The 22,512-nt window shown below is 40.9% G+C and overlaps 2 protein-coding genes across 4 annotated transcripts in view; both read right to left on the reverse strand.

Annotated features, from left to right (window-relative positions):
* Positions 1 to 2,143, reverse strand: part of LOC310721987 (craniofacial development protein 2-like) — a 112,829-nt gene extending 110,686 nt beyond the window's left edge. Inside the window, exon 1 of the mRNA XM_083534271.1 lies at positions 734 to 2,143. Within this exon, the coding sequence (XP_083390397.1) occupies positions 1,211 to 2,134 (924 nt within the window). The 5' untranslated portion in view covers positions 2,135 to 2,143 and the 3' untranslated portion in view covers positions 734 to 1,210. The remainder of the gene's footprint in view (positions 1 to 733) is intronic.
* The window catches only part of lactbl1b (lactamase, beta-like 1b), a 97,202-nt gene that overhangs the window by 14,625 nt on the left and 60,065 nt on the right, over positions 1 to 22,512 (reverse strand). Inside the window, exons 2-5 of one of the 3 annotated variants that reach the window (XM_083534162.1) lie at positions 19,726 to 19,810; positions 12,309 to 12,459; positions 8,554 to 8,660; positions 4,935 to 5,092 (exon numbers count right to left, since the gene is read on the reverse strand). In XM_083534162.1, coding sequence (XP_083390288.1) covers positions 4,935 to 5,092; positions 8,554 to 8,660; positions 12,309 to 12,459; positions 19,726 to 19,794 — 485 coding nt within the window. In that variant the 5' untranslated portion in view covers positions 19,795 to 19,810. Of the gene's footprint in view, positions 1 to 4,934; positions 5,093 to 8,553; positions 8,661 to 12,308; positions 12,460 to 12,933; positions 13,034 to 19,725; positions 19,811 to 22,512 lie in introns of those variants that run through there. The other 2 variants (XM_083534163.1, XM_083534164.1) reach the window with 2 other exon arrangements.

The following is a 22,512-nucleotide window of genomic DNA, read 5'->3' on the forward strand; positions in this document are numbered from 1 at the left end:
AACCGCACAACTCCACTGCCCTCCCTCTCATTCACACACATGTATTCTGTCTTACTCCTACTGAGTTTTATTCCAATACTCTCCAGCGCATATCTCCACCTCTCCAGGCTCTTCTCAACCTGCTCCCTACTCTCACAACAAATCACAATATCATCTGCAAACATCATAGTCCAGGGAGACTCCTGTCTGACCTCGTCCGTCAACCTGTCCATCACCACTGCAAACAGGAAAGGGCTCAGGGCCGATCCTTGATGCAGTCCAACCTTCACCCTGAACCAGTCTGTCGTTCCTACCGCACACTTCACTGCCATCACACTGTCCTCATACATGTCCTGCACCACCCTCACATACTTCTCTGACACACCTGACTTCCTCATACAATACCACAACTCAGTTCTTGGCACCCTGTCGTACGCCTTCTCTAAATCCACAAATACACAATGCAATTCCTTCTGTCCTTCTCTATACTTCTCCATCAACATTCTCAAAGCAAATAAGGCATCTGTGGTGCTCTTCTCTCAGCCTGGCTTCCACTACTCTTTCCCATAACTTCATGGTGTGACTGATCAACTTAATTCCCCTGTAGTTACTGCAAGACTGCACATCTCCTTTATGATTAAAGATTGGTACCAGCACACTTCTTCTCCATTCCTCAGGCATCTTCTCACCTTCCAAAATCCTATTAAACAATCTGGTCAAAAACTCCACTGTCATCTCTCCTAAACATCTCCACGCTTCTACCGGTATGTCATCTGGTCCAACCGACTTTCCACTCTTCATCCTCTTAATCGCTGCTCTCACTTCCTCCTTACTAATCCTATCCACTTCCTGCTTCACCAACTCCGCATCATCCAACCTTCTCTCTCTCTGATTTTCCTCATTCATCAGCTGCTCAAAATACTTCCCCCACCTTCTCAACACACTCTCCTCACTAGTCAACACATTTCCCTCTCCATCCTTTACTGCTCTTACTTGCAGTACATCCTTCCCAGCTCGGTCCCTCTGCCTGGCCAATCGGTACAAATCCTTTTCTCCTTCCTTAGTGTCCAACCTCTCATACAGCTCCTCATATGCCTTTTCCTTGGCTTTCGCCACATCCCTCTTAACCTGCTGCCGCATCTCCTTGTACTCCTGCCCATTTTTCTCATCACTCTGTCTATCCCACTTCTGTTTTACCAACCTCTTTCTCCTTATGCTCTCCTGCACTTCCTCATTCCACCACCTTGTCTTGCTTTCTATTTTCAGATGTTACACCAAGTACTTTCCTAGCTGCCTCCCTCATCACTCCTGCAGTAGTTGCCCAATCATCCAACACCTCCTTAACACCACTGAGCCTCTGTCTGACCTCTTCCCTGAACCTCACACTATACTCTTCCTCCTTCAGTTTCCACCATCTTATTCTTCTTTCAGTCACTCTCCTCCTCTTCTTCTTCGCCACCAAAACCATCCTACAGACCAGCATCTGATGCTGTCTAGCTACACTGTCCCCTGCCAACACCTTACAGTCTCCAATCTCCTTCAGGTTGCATCTCCTGCATAGCACATAGTCCACCTGTGTGCACCTTCCTCCACTCTTATACGTCACCCTATGATCCTCCTTCTTCTTAAAATAAGTGTTCACCACTGCCATTTCCATCCTTTTAGCAAAATCTACCACCATCTGCCCTTCCACATTCCTCTCCTTAAAACCATACCTACCCATCACCTCCTCATCACCTCTGTTCCCTTCACCTACATGCCCATTAAAGTCTGCCCCAATCACCAATCGTTCTTTCCTAGGTACACCATCTACCACTTCATCTAATTCACTACAGAATCTTTCCTTCTCCTCCATCTCACAGCCAACTTGTGGAACATAGGCACTGATGACATTTATCATCATCCCTTCAACTTCCACCTTCACGATCATCACCCTATCAGAAACTTTCTTCACCTCCACTACACTCTTACTGTACTCTTCCTTCAGAATCACCCCTACACCATTTCTCTTTCCATCCACACCATGATAAAACAGTTTAAATCCACCTCCAATGTTCCTGGCCTTACTCCCTTTCCACTTGGTCTCCTGAACACACAACATATCTACCTTTCTCCTCTCCATCATATCAGCTACCTCTCTCCCTTTAACCAGCATAGTACCAACATTTAAAGTACCAACCCGAACCTCCACTCTCCTGCACTGCTCCTTTCCCTGCCGTCTCTGTAGACGTCTTCCTCCTCTCCTTCTCCTCCTTCGGCCAACGGTAGCCCAATTTCCACCGGTACCCTGTCGGCGTATCTCCCACGGAGTACCATATCGATGCCGCGTGATGTCACATGGGTGGAACCATGCAAAAAAATGTGAAATGACAAAATTCTGGCGACACTGGCGTGTGACACGTCTAAAAACTTGGCACAGTGAAGGAAGTCGGACACCGGGTCATGTGATAACCTCACGTGACATCACTGGCCCCACTCCCTCGGAAAATGAGGGCAATAACAGGCATGCAAGATACCGGAATGCTCGTCTCGTCTCGCAGTCGGCCCTGAAAACACGGTCACCAGTAAAAAAAACGACGCAATTTTTGCACCATCAAGCACCACTCACATTTTCTTCAGGAAATGTCACATTCTAGTTTGAAATTAAAACTTTTTTATAACATTTGAAAATCGTTGTCCAGTTTTTATTTAGACTTTTGACAGACAGGTAAAACCCCTAAAATATAATTCATAACAGATCAGAGAAATTATAATTTGCTTTTTGAAGCATTCACTAATTTGCACACTGCACTTGAATGTTCCTCAGTTGGGAGTGAGCTTGCATGCACATAGATCAATTAGCCACCAACATTTCAGCTTTGGTAAAAGTAAACTTACTGTTACGTTTGAAAAGTATTCTAAATTGGTCACTTTACATTCTAAGGCATTATAATTTAAAACTTAACAATCTATTGTATAATAAAGGTTATTTAAGTGTAGTTAAAAAAATCACAATACTGATTTCACATCATTAATCCTTTTCTTCATTCATTTATCCTTTAATTTAATGGGAAATGCAGTTTAATTATTTGTTTTGTTTTCAGATATTAAACTTTTAGTATTGCAGCTACTGCTGCTTCTGCATGCAAATACACAGGCAATTTGTTCTGAAAGAGAAGCATGCAAATAGATCAATTAGAACCTTTGAAATGATGTCTGTAGCTTGTATTTGGAACTCTCTCACTGCATATGGGCATCAGTCCATTAAACAGAGAAAATCAAATAGAGGCAATCAGAGTCCAAAAGTGATCACAGTCTGTCACATGGATGCTCCTTAAACTGTGGTTTAAATGGTAATTTGATTTTGCACACTGCTGGTGAGTAGTTGCATCTCTTAAATTTCTGGCCAATATTTCTCAGATTAAAATTTACAATACAATAAAATCTGATTTGATATATATTATTAAGATTATTAATAAGGCACGTTTGAATAAAAAAATGCATTGCATTACAATTATTGGCAACAGGTCAGTAACATGAAGGTATATGTTCACTAATATGTGAAAAACTGTGTCTACAAATTGTGGAACTATTTCAGAATAATGTACAACATTACATAACATTACATCACATAAAATTGTGAAGACTTTAAATGTCATTATTTAAAGTACATAATATCATCAAAATATCTGAGAATCTAGAAAAACCTCAGTGCATAAGGGACAAGATCAAAGTTCATTTATAGTGGCAAAGTGGTGAAAATTGAAAATTCTTATTTTGGAAACCATGAACACTGGACTGTGAGCAGGGCTGTCAGCTAGAATCTTGTATCAGACACAAACAACATTCCTCTCACAAAACTCCAGCTAATGGTCTCTTCAGTTCCCAAATGTATACAGACTGTTGTTAAAAAAGAGGGGCTGTTACACAGTGGTAAACATGTCCCTCTTCCAAATGTTTTAAAACGTGTTGTGGCTATTTAATAGAAAATTACCTTGTTTTTTCTTTAAAATGTTTTGAAATGAACATTTTCTCAATTTATTCATTTGAAATTTTTTCTATGTTCTGCTGAGAAAAAAATATGGTTTTATGAGAATTATGTTATTATTTACCATTTAAACTGCATCCTGTTTTTTGGAATTACGGTTGTAAATGTTATGAATTAGAAAACAATTAATAAAAAAATAGATATAAGACTTTATTTATTTATTTTGCTTTATGAAATATTGCTTTATCCAGAGCAACTTATAACAGTCTTACTTATACAATGAAATAGGTCCCAGGAGAAACAGCTTGGTGCTGCTAGGATTTGAACCCACAACTGTCCACTCATCCTAGTCTAAGTTCAACATCTTAATTACTGAGTCACCATATAATACGAGCATATCCTCTTTTGTGTTATATGTCTTCCTTTTTTTTTTTAAACTGTGATGCTGTAAGTATATTTATCATTTTATTAATAAATGCAATATGAGTTTCTGTTGTGTTGGGGTTTTGTCTGTTATTGTTTTGTTATTCAGGGGTTTTACTCTTAAAGTGAATTAAAATTTTAATCATAATAAAATTACCTCACATGTGAAATTTACCTATTTCTTCTACATGACCATATTAAAAAAGTGTGGAATGTGAAATTAATCTTTACATTACTTGTGACTCAGCTTTTCAGCTGCTCTTCCTTTCAATAGAATGTTGCAAAGAAATAATAATTGTTCTCAAGGTTCTATGATCTGTGAGTGAGGTAGTGTCTGATGGAGGAGATTGGAGACTAAAAGGGAAACAACAGAAAAGCAGTAGTACTAAGTGCAAATTATTTAATAGAACTGTATTATATTGTGATGAAAACAAAAGATTGTAGAACACATTATCTGCACTTTTAAGTGGATTTTGAGTGTTTGAGTTTGAGTGAAGTTGATTTGATCCGCATTTGAGTGTGTGCTAAATTACATAAAGAACAATGGTGTATTGTTAGAGCTCGCCTATAGATGGTGTACTCATTAGGAGTTGCTGATTTAGGGTCACTGCCATTTTTCTTTCCAAAGTTTCCAGTCCACAACACAGTATCATTGTAAATGACGATGGCAGATATTGTGGGAAGGCTGGTGGGATTGATGCTATGCCGGAGAATTGCATCCACCTGGAAGAGGACGGTGCGTATTAATACATTATTATTTATAGCTTTCAGAACTAAACAATAGCTGTCAACAAGGCTGTTTGTCTCAGTATGTCTAAATCCTTATTACAAATATTATGCAACAGCCTGATATTTGCTGAAATAACCTCTTTAATTGAAATTCAACAATATGAAATTTGACACGATTACAAGCCAGTGTACTCTTAGTGCCGGTCCCAAGCCCGGGTAAATGGGGAGGGTTGCGTTAGGAAGGGCATCCAGCGTAAAACATGTGCCAAATCAAATATGCGGATCACAAATGAGAATTTCATACCGGATCGGTCGAGGCCCGGGTTAACAACGACCGCCACAGGTATCGTTAGCCGACAGGGTACCGGTGGAAATTGGGCTACTGTTGGCCGAAGGAGGAGAAGGAGAGGAGGAAGACGTCTACAGAGACGGCAGGAAAAGGAGCAGTGTAGGAGAGTAGAGGTTCGGGTTGGTACTTTAAATGTTGGTACTATGACGGGTAAAGGGAGAGAGATAGCTGATATGATGGAGAGGAGAAAGGTAGATGTGTTGTGTGTTCAGGAGACCAAGTGGAACGGGAGTAAGGCCAGGAACATTGGAGGTGGGTTTAAACTGTTTTATCATGGTGTGGATGGGAAGAGAAATGGTGTAGGGGTGATTCTGAAGGAAGCGTACAGTAAGAGTGTAGTGGAGGTGAAGAGAGTTTCTGATAGGGTGATGATCGTGAAGGTGGAAGTTGAAGGGATGATGATAAATGTCATCAGTGCCTATGCTCCACAAGTTGGCTGTGAGATGGAGGAGAAAGAAAGATTCTGGAGTGAATTAGATGAAGTGGTAGATGGTGTACCTAGGAAAGAACGATTGGTGATTGGGGCAGACTTTAATGGGCATGTAGGTGAAGGGAACAGAGGTGATGAGGAGGTGATGGGTAGGTATGGTTTTAAGGAGAGGAATGTGGAAGGGCAGATGGTGGTAGATTTTGCTAAAAGGATGGAAATGGCAGTGGTGAACACGTATTTTAAGAAGAAGGAGGATCATAGGGTGACGTATAAGAGTGGAGGAAGGTGCACACAGGTGGATTATCTTCTGTGTAGGAGATGCAACCTGAAGGAGATTGGAGACTGTAAGGTGTTGGCGGGGGACAGTGTAGCTAGACAGCATCGGATGGTGGTCTGTAGGATGGTTTTGGAGGCGAAGAAGAAGAGGAGGAAAGTAAGGTTTGAAAGAAGAATAAGATGGTGGAAACTGAAGGAGGAAGAGTGTAGTGTGAGGTTCAGGGAAGAGGTCAGACAGGGGCTCGGTGGTGGTGAAGAGGTGCCGGAGGATTGGGCAACTACTGCAGGAGTGATGAGGGAGGCAGCTAGAAAAGTACTTGGTGTAACATCTGGAAATAGAAAGCAAGACAAGGAGACGTGGTGGTGGAATGAGGAAGTGCAGGAGAGCATTAGGGGAAAGAGGTTGGCAAAACAGAAGTGGGATCGACAGAGTGATGAGAAAAGTAGGCAGGAGTACAAGGAGATGCGGCAGCAGGTTAAAAGGGATGTGGCGAAAGCCAAGGAAAAGGCATATGAGGAACTGTATAAGAGGTTGGACACTAAGGAAGGAGAAAAGGATTTATACCGATTGGCCAAGCAGAGGGACCGAGCTGGGAAGGATGTACTGCAAGTTAGAGCAATAAAGGATGGAGAGGGAAATGTGTTGACTAGTGAGGAGAGTGTGTTGAGAAGATGGAGGGAGTATTTTGAGCAGCTGATGAATAAGGAAAATCAGAGAGAGAGAAGGTTGGAGGATGTGGAGTTGGTGAAGCAGGATGTAGATTAGTAAGGAGGAAGTGAGAGCAGCGATTAAGAGGATGAAGAATGGAAAGTCGGTTGGACCAGATGACATACCGGTGAAGCGTTGAGATGTTTAGGAGAGATGGCAGTGGAGTTTTTAACCAGATTGTTTAACAGGATTCTGGAAGGGGAGAGGATGCCTGAGGAATGGAGAAGGAGTGTGCTGGTACCGATCTTTAAGCATAAGGGAGATGTGCAGACCTGCAGTAACTACAGGGGAATTAAGTTGATCAGTCACACCATGAAGTTATGGGAAAGAGTAGTGGAAGCCAGGTTGAGAGAAGAGGTGACCATCTGTGAGCAACAGTATGGTTTCATGCCGAGGAAGAGCACCACAGATGCCTTATTTGCTTTAAGGATGTTGATGGAGAAGTATAGAGAAGGACAGAAGGAGCTGCATTGTGTATTTGTGGATTTAGAGAAAGCGTACGACAGGGTGCCGAGAGAGGAGTTGTGGTATTGTATGAGGAAGTCAGGTGTGTCAGAGAAGTATGTGAGGGTGGTGCAGGACATGTATGAGGACAGTGTGACGGCAGTAAAGTGTGCAGTAGGTACGACAGACTGGTTCAGGGTGAAGGTTGGACTGCATCAAGGATCGGCCCTGAGCCCTTTCCTGTTTGCAGTGGTGATGGACAGGTGGACGGATGAGGTCAGACAGGAGTCTCCCTGGACTATGATGTTTGCAGATGATATTGTGATTTGTGGTGAGAGTAGAGAGCAGGTTGAGAAGAGCCTGGAGAGGTGGAGATATGCGCTGGAGAGAAGGGGAATGAAAGTCAGTAGGAGTAAGACAGAGTACATGTGTGTGAATGAGAGGGAGGGCAGTGGAGTGATGCGGTTGCAGGGAGAAGAGGTGGAGAAGGTGGAGGAGTTCAGGTACCTGGGGTCAACAGTGCAAAGTAATGGAGAGTGTGTTAGGGAAGTAAAGAAAAGAGTGCAGGCAGGGTGGAGTGGGTGGAGAAGAGTGACAGGAGTGATTTGTGATAGAAGAGTATCTGCAAGAATGAAAGGGAAAGTTTATAGGACTGTGGTGAGACCTGCGATGTTGTATGGATTAGAGACAGTGGCATTGAGTAAAAGACAGGAGGTGGAGCTGGAGGTAGCAGAGCTGAAGATGTTAAGGTTTTCATTGGGAGTGACGAGGATGGACAAGATTAGAAATGAGTTTATTAGAGGGACAGCACATGTAGGATGTTTTGGTGACAAGGTGAGGGAGGCGAGATTGAGATGGTTTGGACATGTGCAGAGGAGGGACATGAATTATATTGGTAGAAAAATGCTGAAGATGGAGCCACCAGGTAGGAGGAAAAGAGGAAGGCCAAGGAGGAGGTTCATGGATGTGGTGAGGGAAGACATGCAGGTAGTTGGTGTAAAAGAGGCAGATATAGAGGACAGGGTGGTATGGAGACGGATGATCCGCTGTGGCGACCCCTAATGGGAGCAGCCGAAAGAAGAAGATAAGCCAATGAGTCGAGAAGGTTTGGCTTGTTTACGGAAAGTACAGAGTTGAATTTTAAGAACTTAATCATGGATTTCAATATATGTATCCTGAAGAAAATTTGATTGTTTGATGTATCCAAGGTTAGTACATTTTTTTAGATTGATTTGTAATTTACTTACTTTCTCCAATGCAGCCTTCAAGTAGGGGATTGGATGCTCCAATTGAGTGGGCTTGGGGTATCGGGGACACAGCTTTTCAGATTTAAAAGCTTTCTCCAAATCTTCCTCTGATGAAAGATGAGGGAAAATAAGATTGAAAAATAAAGATGGAACCATATAAATCAATCAACAGACATGTATAACAAAGAATTTGATAGGTTTGAAAGGCAAAATTTGTATCAGTTTGATTCAGACTTAGAAATTTTGCTGATTTTCTTGTGCAATAGTGGTTCAAGGCAAGAGCACTGTTACATTCAGCGTCACTGTCTGAAGAATTTTCACACCAAAATAAATTTTTTGGACTTAATGAATGGAATTTCATGTTTTGGAATTAATATTTGGAAATCAGTACAAAATCGAACAGCATTCAAGAGCAATATATAAATATTTAAATATACACTAGCACTCGCAATGTTGTTTACAACTAGCTGGTGGTTCCCTGACATTACCCCCTCCTCCACTCGACGCCCTAACTCGGCACCTGGGGCGCCTGCGGCCCCGAGGTCCAGGAGTTCTGGGTCTAGCACGTCCCGTCTGGTGACCCAAGAGCGTTCCTCTGGTTTGTACCCCTACCAGTCCACAAGGTATTCCAGGGTGGCTCCCCTAGGTCACAAATTCAGAATCTCCCGGATGGAGTACATCGACGGCTGGTCCAGCATCTCCAGGGGAGGTGGATCTATGGCAACTCCAGGGTGTTATGTGGTAGGGGATGTGAAGGGTTTCAGGAGTGACAAGTGGAAGGTCGTATGGATGAGGTACCGAGGAGGCAGGTCGAGCAGATAGGCCACGTCATTGACCCGCCTAATGAGCTGAAACAGCCCGATGAAATGGGGAGTGAGTCTTTTACAGGGTAGCCGTAGGCGCAGATCTCGGGTGGACAGCCAGGCCTGGTTACCCGGTTGGTAAGGGGCCTCCGACCTCTGCGGATCCGTGAACCTTTGGGTGGTTCTGAGGGCACGTCGACTCCCACACGCGTACACTTTCCCAGAACCAGTAATCCACAGCTGGAACGTTGGATGGCTTGTCCATCCAGGGAAACAATGGTGGCTGAAAGCCCAGCACGCACTGGAATGGGTTCAGGCCGGTGGCATCCTGGCACAGAGAGTTTTGCATGTACTCGGCCCAGAGGAGAAAGTGGTTCCAGCTAGTTTGGTCCTGATTGCAGTATGACCGGAGGTAACGCCCTAGCTCTTGTTGGTCTGAGGGTGATATCCAGATCACAGGTTAACTGTGACCCCTAGGAGCCGGAAAAAAGCCTTTCACACATAGGATGTGAACTGGGGTCCCCGGTCAGACACGATTTCTTCAGGGAGGCCGAAGTTCTGAAAGACATGATGGAATAGCACCTCTGCAGTCTCTAAGGCTGTGGGCAGGCCACGGAGGGGAACCAGCTTGCAGGCCTTTGAGACGTGGTCCACAGCCACTAGGATGCAGGTGTTACCGTCTGATCTGGGCAGATCCGTAATGAAATCAATCCCCAGGTGTGACCACAGCCGCTGCGGGATAGGCAGGGGGAAAGGCTTCCCTGCGGGTAAGTGTCATGGGGTCTTAGAGATAGCACAGACAGAACAGCCTTGGACGCATTGTGAGACTTCCCCGCTCATCCCAGTCCAGTAGCGTGCCTGGGCCAGGAGGAGAGTTTGTCTCCTCCCTGGGTGGCTGGAACCTGGGGCCTCATGGATAGATCTCAGCAGGGACTGACGGCATGGCCCTGGAACGAATGTCTTTCCTTCCAGGCACCCCGCGAGGGTTGGCTCTTCCTGCGCCACGGCTCGAATCTCCTCCTCCAACTCCCAAACGATGGAGCTGAGGATCAGCTTGGGAGAAACTATGGGTTCGGGGTCCGTGGGTTTGTCTGGGCCATAAATCCGGGATAGAGCATCCGCCTTGCCGTTCTTGGAGCCCGGGTGGTAGGTAATGGTGTAATGGAAGCGAGTGAAGAACAGGGCCCATCTGGCTTGTCGGGGTTCAAAAGCTTGGCTTCTTGCATGTATTGGAGTTTCTAATGGTCCGTGATGACCGTAAAGGGGTGTGCCGCCCCCTCCAGCCAGTGACGCCACTCCTCAAGCGCAAGTTTGATAGCCAGGAGTTCCCGGTTCCCAATGTCGTAATTCTGTTCCACGGAGAAGATCTTCCTCAAGAAGAAGGCGGTGGAGGGTTCCCCGACTGTTGGGATAAGGCGGCCTTTGCACCGGTGGAGAATAGGAGCTGGGGATCCGGGTGTCGTAGAAGAGCGGCGACACTGAATCTCCTCATCAGCTCCTGGAAGGCCTCCTCGGTCTCTGGAGTCCACGTGACATGTTTATGGCGCTATTGCTGCTTCATATTGCCCTCGCCCAGGACAGAGCCTTCACGGTGAGCAAAGAAATGAGAAACGCTAACTTGGATCTATCAGTGAGAAACTTGTGCGGCTGCATTTCTATTTTAAGGTTGACCTGTAGGAGGAAACCATTGCACTCAGCCGTGTCTCCAGAATATGAAGCCCGAAGAGCAAGTGGGCTCCTGGAGGCAGGTTGCGGAACTCCGCTGGTGGAGGCCGATGTGAAGGCCTCCCGAGAACGGCGTTGAGTTCCTTGATGAGATCCAAAATTGAAACCAGCTGTGGATTCATTAAGGTAAATTGTCGGTACGGGTCCGATCTTCTGTCACGCTCGGCTCAAGAGTCGGAGACCAGACTACAGTCAGTACATTTTATATGCCGTAGTACACAGACAGAAGCTTAGGTAGAAGCACGAACTGGAAAACTGGTATAATCCGAAACATGGAAAGTCCAGGAATTATGATCGCTAGTATGAACTGTAGATTGGATGGTGAGTGAGTGAGAACGGGGACCTTATAAAGGAGAACATAGATTGGAGACAGGTGAAGGTGATTAGTGTGAAGGCTAGGCACTGCGAGTGTGCTGAGTGCAGGGGGGAGATGTGGCTGGTGGTTTTTTGACAGCCACAATACCACACTATATTTTAGTGATTATTTTAGTGATCACAGAATGCCTTATCATTCATGTTTGAATGCAAGTGGAATGATGGGGAAAAGGACATGCATCGCGTAGTTAGAAGAAAGGAGTTGGGTGTAATTGTGACAACATAGTTGACAACCAGACACAGCACAATCAAATGATCAAAACATCATTAAAACAAGAAATTTAAAATAAAGTTATTAATAAAATGATTACAAAATGTTAACTATGTTTCTATTTCTTGTATATATTGTAATATTTATATATTAAAGTTTAAGTTCAAAGTTAACATTTTATTTGTCACATACACATAAATACAGCGTACGAGATGCAGTGAAATGTTTTATATGACCGTCCGATATTCAAGCATGAAAAAAAGAAATAGAATTTAAGGATAAAAAAAAAATAATTAATAATAATAATTAATTTAGAATCTATATTTACTTTATCATTTGAAAAATCTTTTAAACATAGTGTAAAATCGGTAAATGGGGCACAGGGTCAGACAAATAATGCATTTTTCTTTTAAATGTAGGAATACATGCATAAATATTGCATATTCACATATAAAGCTACTCCACATCTTCCTCAACTAATCATAAATATTTTTATAAACCCTTCTTTCACATAAAAAGCAAATAATAAAATCGACCATTAATTCATAATGCCGTCAATCACACATGAAAGCATAATTTTCACTTAAATTATAAAATGATCTAGAAAAGGAAATGTGAAAGCTGCAGTAGGAAAATCTCACCAGGCATTAGCTTGGGCAGATGATACTGCCAGATGAAGCAACCTGTCATAATGATAGACAGCATTACAAAGAAGACGAGACCCAAATGGGTCCATTTCATCTCCATCCTGTTGGTTGTGGTAAGTCTTTCAATGGCAGCTGCTGGAGTATGCTGAATCAACATATATTACAGGATTATAAACACAAAAATTATTAGAAAATAATAATAATGTTTTTTAAGCTTTACTTCAAAGTACTTTTTATCATAAAAATAAATAAGTTGTGATTTTAAGTGAAAGTAGGAAGCATTTTATAGCAGCTTCACATTGAAGTCTGGATTAGATCCCAAATAAGTGTGATTAGTGGGTGTCAAATTAAATATTAAGAAGAAATGTATTAATGTGACAATAATCACCATGCTTTTTTTGTAATTTACAAGAAACACAATAAGGATATTCTATGAGAGACACATGATAGAATAGAAAAGGGCACTGAAAACCGTGAAGTAATTGTTTCCATTCCCTAATGATTTGCCATATTTTTTGAGAGATGATTGAAGGGCTACACAGTGGTAATTCTACTTGCTGAAAATCAATATAATAAATCCATATAGCTAAAAAAAAAAAAAAAAACATGCAGTACTCACCATATAAAATAAAATCTCTTCAGTCTTTAAAAATATGCTGATTCTTCATGTCTAAATTCACTTAAAAAGTGATGAATACCATATAGACTGTCCATTTACTATTGGGCACAAATACTGTTTAAATAACAAGTAGTTGTATACTGACTAACTATGCTGTGGCAGTATTCTCTCCTAACTCAGTACACTACTTGACATTATAATCCTGAGATTTACTCATCACAAGCCCAGAGCAGGGCTGTCCTTAATCCCTGTAAATCGATTCACTTCTGGCTCGTTGGCTTTTGACAGCACAAGCACAATGCATACCTTAGTGTATACTATTGTGGTGAGTTCAGGAAGAAAGTCTTGAGACAAGACATGTCAGGAATATAATAAGTCCAGTCGACCTCTTGTTCCAACATGGCTACTAACAAGGAACATGCCAAAATAGAAAGTACAAAAAATATATACAGTGCATTGCAAAAGTATTTATACCCCTTGAATATTTACACATTTTGTCTCAAATGATTTTATTGGGACTTTGTGATAGACCAACACAAAGTATCACATAATTGTGGAAAGAAAATGATTCACGGTGTTAAAGGTTTTTCAGAAAAATCTGAAAACTGCCTTCAGAAGTCACCTAATTAGTAATTAGAGTCTAGCTGTGTGTATTTAAATCCAAGTATAATTACAGTTTAGTGTTACTGTTTTGTGAAGGCCTTAGAGGTTTATTAGAGCACATTAATGAGCAAACTGCATCATGAAGACTGAAGTACATACAAGGCAGGTCAGGGATAAAGATGTGGAGAAGTTTAAAGAAGGGTTAGGTTATAAAAACCTACCCAAGCTTTGAACATCTCACAAAGCATGGTGTTCGTAAAGAGTATGGCACAATTGCTAACCTACCAAGACATGGCTGGCATGGATGGCTGACATTGATCCAAGAAGCAGCCAGAAGGCCCATGGTAACTCTGGAGAAGCTGCAGAGATCCTCAGCTCAGGTAGGAGAGTTTGTCCATAGGACAACTATTAGTCGTGAACTCCACCAATCTAGCAATTATTGAAGAGTGGCAAGAAGAAAGCCATTGTTGACAAAAAAGAATAAGAATTTCTGTTTGCAGATTGCCACAAGCCATTTAGGGGACACAGCAAACATGTGGAAAATCTGGCCTACATGCAAAATGCTATGCGTGGCAGAAGCCTAAAACTGCAAATCAACCTGAACACACCATCCGCACCGTGAAAGATGGTGGTGGCAACGTCATGTTGTGGGGATGCTTTTCTTCAGCAGGGACAAGGAAGCTGGTCAGAGTTGTTGGAAAGATGGATGGAGCTAAATACAGGGCAAATTGTGAAGAAAACATATTGAAGGCTGCAAAAGATTGGGGCGGAGGTTCACCTTCCAGCAGGACAACGACTCTAAACACACAGCCAGAGCTACAATAGAATGGTTGAGATCAAAGCATATTCATGTATTAGAATCTCCCAGTCAAAGTCCAAACCTAAATCCTATTGAGAATCTTAGGCAAGACTTTAAAATTGCTGTTCACAGATGTTCTCCATCCAATCTGATTTAACTGAAGCTGTTTTGCAAAGAAGAATGGGCAAAAATTACAGTCTCTAGATGTGCAAAGCTGGTAGACTCAATAAGAGTTGCAGCTGAAATAGCAGCGAAAAATGGCTCGACAAGGTATTGATTCAGGGTGGCTGAATACAGGTTTTTATTTGCAAAAAATCTTTAACACCATGTATCATATTCCTTTCACTTCACAATTATGCAATAAATTGTGTTAGTCTCTCACATAAAATCCCAATAAAATACATTTAAGTTTGTGGTTATGATGTGAGAAAATGTGTAAATATTCAAGGGTTTTTCATGGCTACACCCTACATCCTCCTAACATTCTAACATTCATTAGGAGAACTCTAAGGATCTCTATAGTAGGAATTTTAAATAGTAACCATTGGGAATCCATTTGCATGTCATTTTTAATATAAGAGCAAGTGAACATATTATAACAAACGTTTTTCCATGTTACCTCCAGTTTTATTTAAAACTTGCTATTGACTTGATGTGAATAGTACTTGTGTTTTTGAACATTTACTGAGGCAAACAAATACAAATGCAAAAAATATTGGCTTTAAAATAAGTTTTATAAAAAACATAAGCCCTTCATCAAAGAGGTTATTTGCCACAGCACTACATTCAGCTGTTTTGTTTAGTAATGCGTGATATACTTAATATACCAAACAAATATATAAATGTAAAGATGTTAACATATAATTTTTTGAAAAATTAAATAACAGCTTTAAACACTGGACATCAAGATAGTTAGTTTATCCAAACATTAATCTAAAATACTTTGCAGAACAGTGACTGGGTGAACTGGGCAGATCAATCCATGATAGAGAACACTCCATCCGACTGTTTGCTTTGTAAATAACGCTTTCATAGTTTGGACATATGCTTCTGGTCACTGTCATGTTGTATGGTGAAGGTGATTCCAGTATAGAGTGGTTGCCATGTTTGGTTCATTATTCCTTTTACTCAAAATAAGCATCCAAGTTTTCCTGCTCCAAGACAATTTCAAACTATTCATTTTCCCCCTCCATGTTTCCCACCTTACATAAGTTCTTCTGTTAAGGCCAAAAACATCCAATTAAATAAAAAACTTTGGCAGCCAATCACTCTTATGAACAGTCAACATATAATATGTGTGTCACTGGTTACCAATCTTTTAGAAAATGAAAGAAAAAATCCTATTCTCAAAGAAAATATCCTCAACCCAGATCATATCTTTAACATCACAGAACCCTGCATCCCTGGTCAGACTCCAGGTCTATTTTAGGTGCACATACTAAAATCAGTGGGGGCATAGCTATTAGTGCTCTAATCCCTGAACTATGAAATTCCATTTCCAGGACTTCAATAACAGCTCATTTAAAAATCAATATCATGAACATTTGTTGCATAGAAGAGCTTAAGCATAGTCAAGTGAAGTCAAGAAGCTTTTATTGTCATTTCCACCATATATAGCTGACACACTACACAGTGAAATGAGATAACGTTCCTCCAGAACCCTGGTGCTACATTTAACAACATAAAGCTACATAACAGAAAAAACATCGCTAAGGACTAGTAAGTGTCCTCGCTACATAAAAATGCATCGTGTGCAACCTGGTGCAAACAGTGCAAGACAGACAGTGTAAGACAACACAAGACAGTGTAGGACAAATACACAAAACACAAAAATAGCTCCGCCAAAAAAAACTTACTGTATATTACACAGTGCAGTGTGTAAGAGAGAACTGAGTACTGAGTAGAGGAGTGTACCTTGTAATTAACAAAATGTAAACAAAAAGGTTTGTGCAAAACAGCAATAGCAGCATTTAAAAAGATGTGCAAAAACAGCATATAAACAGCATGTAAACAGCATGTAAAACAGCTTGTAATAATGAAGTGATATAATATGGGTGGTGCTGAAGACATGGATGTGTGAAGTAAATACGAGTGTGTGTTGAGTCTGGGTTGTACAGATCAGACACACAGTTTGTGTGTGTGTTTGCGTGAGTTTTAGTTAAGTTCTTTGTTGAGAAGCCTGATGGCTTAAGAGAAGAAACTGTTGCACAGTCTGGATGTGACGGCCTAAATGCTTTGAAACCGCTTTCCTGATGGCAGTCGGGTGAAGAGTGTGTGTGATGGGTGTGTGGGGTCGTCCACAATGCTGTTTGCTTTGTGGACGCAGTGTGTGGTGTAAATGTCCGTGATAGAGGGGAGAGAGACTCCGAATATCTTCTCAGCTGTCCTTACTATCCTCTGTAGGGTCTTGCAATCCAAGACGGTGCAGTTTCCAATCCAGGCAGTGATGCAGCTGCTCAGGATGTTTTCAATGGTCCCTCTGTAGAACTTGGTCAGGGCGGGGGGAGGGAGATGAGCTTTCCTCAGCCTTCTTAAAAAGTAGAGATGCTTCTGTGCTTTCTTGCTGATGGAGCTGGTGTTGAGCAACCAAGTGAATTTCTTCACAAGATGAACACCAAGGAATTTGGTGCTCTTGACGATCTCCACAGAGGATCCATCAATAATCAGTGGAGAATGGTTGCTCTGTGCTCTCCTATAGTCACTACCATCTCTTTAGTTTTGTCTAAATTCAGAGACAGGTTGTTGGCTCTACACCGGGCTGTTAACTGTTCCACCTCCTCTCTGTATGCTGACTCATCGTTCTTGCTGATGAGACCCACCGCGGTCGTGTCATCGGCAAACTTGATGATTTGATTTGAGCTGTGCATTGCTACATAGTCAAACAGCAGTGGACTGAGCACACAGCCCTGAGGGGCCCCAGTGCTCAGTGTGGTGGTGCTGAAGATGCTGTTTCCGATCCGGACTGACTGAGGTCTCCCCGTCAGGAAGTCAAGGATCCAGTTACAGAGGGAGGTTTTCAGGCCCAGTAGGCTCAGCTTCTCAATCATTGAGTGCTGAAGGAAGATTGTGTTGAATGCTAAGCTGAAGTCTATGAACAGCATTCGTACATATGAGTCCTTATTGTCCAAGTGGGTGAGGACCAGATGAAGGGTCGTGGAGATGGCATCATCTGTTGGACGAATCGCAAACTGCATGGGGTCCAGTGAGGGTGGAAGCTGGGTCTTGATGTGCCTCATGACGAGCCTCTGGAAGCACTTCATCACGTTGGGTGTGAGTGCGACAGGACGATAGTAATTTAGGCGGGAGACTGTACACTTCTTTGGCAAGGGGACGATGGTCGTCGTCTTGAGGCACGTAGGAACAACAGCGCTGCTAAGGGAAATGTTGAAGATGTCGGTAAAGACATCCACTAGCTGTTCTGCACATTCCCTGAGCACTCTGCCAGGAATGTTGTCTGGTTCAGCAGACTTCCGTGGGTTAACTCTGCATAGAGTTTTCCTCACTTCAGCGATGGTTAGACAGTCACCTGGTCACTGGGAGGAGGTGTGGTCTTTCTCAACGCCATGTTGTTTTGCACCTTTGAACTGGGCATAAAAGTCGTACAAGCAGGTGAAGTTGTCTTGTAGTTCGTGATCGGCTGGACGGCGTGCCAAATGCGCCGGGTGTCTCCGCTGTCCTAGAAGTGGCCGTGGATTATCTTGGCGTGTGTGCGCTTTGCCTTTCTGATGGCACAGGACAGTTTGGCCCTTGCTGTCTTTAAGGTCATATTGCCCCCTGCTTTGTAGGCAGAGTCTCTGGATTTTAGCAGCGCACGCACCTTAGCGGTCATCCACGGCTTCTGGTTGAAGTGTGTGGTGATGGTCTTGGAGATGGTCACGTCATCAATGCACTTGCCGATTTAGCTGGTACTGTTGACGTGTACTCCTCCATAGGGTTCTGTCATGCCACTGCTGCCACATCATGAATTGCAATATGTAATTCCTAGCACATCACATGACCTTATCACCCTCACAAATGACTGTTTTGTGTTTCAGGTAGTATCTCTTTTTCCAAGTGTGTTTTGTTTTCAAGTTCTTGGTCAAGTTTCCGTTGTGTTGTTTATCTTACCTGTGTATGTCTCATTTTTGTATTATACCATGATGTTCTTACACTCACTCTTGTGTGTTTGTTCATTGATGATTTTGAAAGTTTCACAGTTGGCTTGTTTCATTTTTGTTTTTGGAAGCTGAGTTATTCAGAAGAAATAATTACTTCTCACTATAATTACATAATAAACTTTGCATTAAATTGTTTTTGCTTGACGCATTAGATAACAGACCTAGTGCAATTATAATTGTTTTTGTTATAGTTATACACCATCTACTCATTCACAACAATCTCAAAGTCAAACCCAGGACCTGTACATTTATGGTGTTTTGGCACTTGCCCTTATCCAAGCAACTTATATAAATTTCATTTTATAACAATGCAGTGTTGGAACTCTAACAGTAAGAAGTCTAGTGTCCTAACCATTAAGCTACCACTTCACACTAGAGCTGTGATTTGGCTACCCAAAGTAATGTTATGAGGATACAGATGGAATGTAATTGCAGGTAATATCATTCTTTATTAAACCCAGGATAGAAAAAAAAATAAACGTTTTAAATCAAAAAACGAAGTTAAGCAACAGAACAGAATCAGACAATCTACAGACTAAAAACACAAGACTAGCCTATAATTAATACTTGAAACGAAACACAGGGCAGAAACAATATGGCAATCAAGCAGTTGAACAAATACTTTGCAGTTTGTTTATATGCGACAGTTTGTTTAGTCTATGCTGGCCATGTTTAAAGACTGCAATATTGCTGGGTGTTATTGGCTGTATGTGACGTGACACCTAATGCCCTATTGTGTCACCCTATAGAGGTACAACAAATAGAAGCTCAAGTTTCTGCAAAATCCAACTATTTGAGCTGGCTCATTAATCACTAATTACATGATTTGACTTTCTTGATTTGATAGCTTGTTCTCCCTATTTCCACATGCATTTAATCCAGATTCTTCAGTTTTGTTCCACTTTCCTTGACAGTCATTGGATTAGCTTTGATAAATGTATCCTACTGTAGGTGTGAATGAGTTAAGAGTGTGTGGGAGTACATTTGTACAATGACCCCTGCATCACACTATAATGATAATTTATAGATTTCATGATCATAGACTTAAATCCTGACTCGTCACAGTGTAAGTGCAAGCTTTTTCACGTTAAAGTTGTCTATATTAAAAATAAGTAAAATCAAAATATTGATTATTTTGATTATAATTTGATTGCTGAAGCACAATAAGTTAAGTAATACTTGGAATTGAACCTTTGTGGAACTCAGGATTCAAATCAGACAATCATATCTTACCGGTAATGGAACACATTCTGAAGAGGATTCAACAGAAGTCAGCACAAACTTGCTTCCAATCTTCCCCATAGTGAATTTTTTAACTCTGAACAAACAAATGGTTAAAATCAGACCAAACATATTATAATAGCATTTCTGGACTTTTTAGTGTTTGAAAACCAACGAAATTTACAATCACTTTAGTCTACTCCCTTGTTACCTCCATAAAAGAAGTTAGGAAACCTTCAGGAAATAGTTTTTTTCTAAGAATTATGAAATGTGCAGTATGTTCAAAACAACTGCTTTTTAGTTGGTCATATACATAACATCTAACAACCAGTAGGTTAGGGACTAGCAGGTTGACCATGAAGGCTGTGGCATTGGATGAGTGACATATTGGATTTCATACTCCCTCTACTGATGATATTTCAAAAGCCTTTTGGATGTGCCACTCAAGAGGCCCTGTTTTCTATTGTTTTATGGTATATTTACCCTTGTGTTTTGCTATTGTTTATTTATGTGTCACTTGTGTTCCATGTCAGGTTGTTTCATTAGGCTGCTTTTAAAATCCAGTCTCTTTAAAGCATCTTTAGTGCTACACAAGGCCAGGCAACAGTAAATACAGGTTAATAGATCCAGAACCTATAAATAACTATGAAAACGCCTGGCATTTACCCCTCAACAAAGAATAAATACATATATATATATATATATATATATATATATATATATATATATATATATATATATATATATATATATATATATATATATATATACACTATGTGTATCTATTTTATTAGTTCACAAAAAAGATTTTATGTCTCTGATGTGCTTTTACACCTGAAAATGCAGTAATTGTAGATGAAATGCTATTATGAGTTTATGCTCTTATTCAAATGGTAAAATATCAAGGAGGAAATTATAGACTAAGCTAACTTAAAAAACATTAACATGATGTTGTAAACTAAACAATGGCTTATGGGTCATTTGTTCTAAATAGATTTTCAAAAAAATTATGCTGTGATATAATAGCATTTAAATGCATAAACACATTTCTGCACAATCTACACAATTTGCTGTTATTAAGGGCTTTCTTCAACTTTTTGTCTTAAACATTTTCCCACATTTATGAAATGAATGTGTAAAATTGTCATAGCAATTCACTTGTTTTACAATTTTCAGAACAATATCATTCTTATGACCAAATGCCTTATGAAACATTGTTAATATAAAAAAATTAATTAGCTAGAGATAATATTACTTGCTAGTATGCTGTTGTTTTCAAAACATATGAAACTGTAGCAGCTGTTCACTATGGTGCCCCATCGTTCTCTGTATTAAACCTGGATATTTATTTGTAAAATTTGGGTTTAAAATGTTTTAAATTTGTGTTACTAATTAAACATTTTTTAATATGCTTCTTTCAAAGACCTACATTACTGTTATTGACACACCACACCACAGATAAATTACACATATCTGTCCACATACTGTAGGTATGGTGGCAGGCTAAAGCAGAGGTGTGAGTGAGACAAATTAGTTTTAAACAAAAGCAATTTGGGGTTCAGCATGGAAGTGTCAGAAAGGCCGCAGAAAAAAGAAAAATACACAACGGTAAAGACACAACAACATTACAGCTAAGTAAGTAATCTCAGCTAAGTGTGGGAAAGTTTTGTATTTACTAAGGAATATTATTATTTTATTATATTATTGTAAGGAACACTTTACCTTACTGAACATGCCTTGCATTCATAAGGCAGTGCCAGAAATCACATTGAACCACATCATCGAGATGTAAGATAGAAACCCTGTCCTGAGTCATGTGGTTAACACATTTCTTAAATGTGGGCAGCAGGCTGGGATTCTTGGGCAGTAGGCTGGGAAACTGGTTTTGTGGTATTGTGTATTGTATTTATTAAGAATTCTTAAGTGTATGTTTTAATTACTGTATAGTGAATTCATACTCCTCAGCTCAGAGGAAAATATATGCTAGGTTTTTAGAGAGAAAAATGATAGTTGTCTGATATTTGAATATTCAAATTGAGGAGGAGGTTCTAAGCAAGCCTTAAAGCAGTGGAGCAGCTCTTGGACTCTTGCGCAATGTTTGAGACGGTAGTGTAGATGTTTTTATGGATGTGGTGAAGGCCTATGTACATGTGCCTTGACATTTTTTTGTGACTGAAACTACAGAAGTATGAGGTATCTGGACCATTACTTTTGCAAGCCAGTCTCTGTATGTGCACAGTGAGAGTTGTGTCTTTTTAAGTCTTGTCTCCACTTCTGTTTTTGCTTTTCATTGGAGGGGTATGAAGTACAGGTGTGCTAAAATTTACCTGCTTATGAAAATTAGTGAATGAATGTGACCCACATCAGAAAACGTGGCAGGAAAATGAATGAGTCAATGAATCAATGAATCAATGATAAATACATCAGACTGTATGTATCCATAGCACACCAAGCATCAATTAGCATGTAATATGAGCTGTCTCAGCAACAGAGCAGTCAACTAACATGAAATGACTGTGACAATCTGCTGCTCATTTATATTATCCCTAGTAATTTAATTTCTTCTGTATGAGGTGAAACCAGTTCAGAATGACGTAATTGCTACTCACATAATAGCTACCATCAAAACGTGACATGTTCACTGGATTTGTGTGTGTTAAGTGCATATTAGGTCTTTTTCTCTGAACCTCCTTACATCATTGCAACAACAAGCAATGCATACAGACATGTCATCAATGCAATGTCAATAGGAGTTGAAGTGTCTCACCATTGAAAAAGAGAAATCCTTCATTCTGTTGA

Source organism: Silurus aristotelis, assembly GCF_946808225.1.
Source record: "Silurus aristotelis genome assembly, chromosome: 28".
Taxonomy (NCBI): domain Eukaryota; kingdom Metazoa; phylum Chordata; class Actinopteri; order Siluriformes; family Siluridae; genus Silurus; species Silurus aristotelis.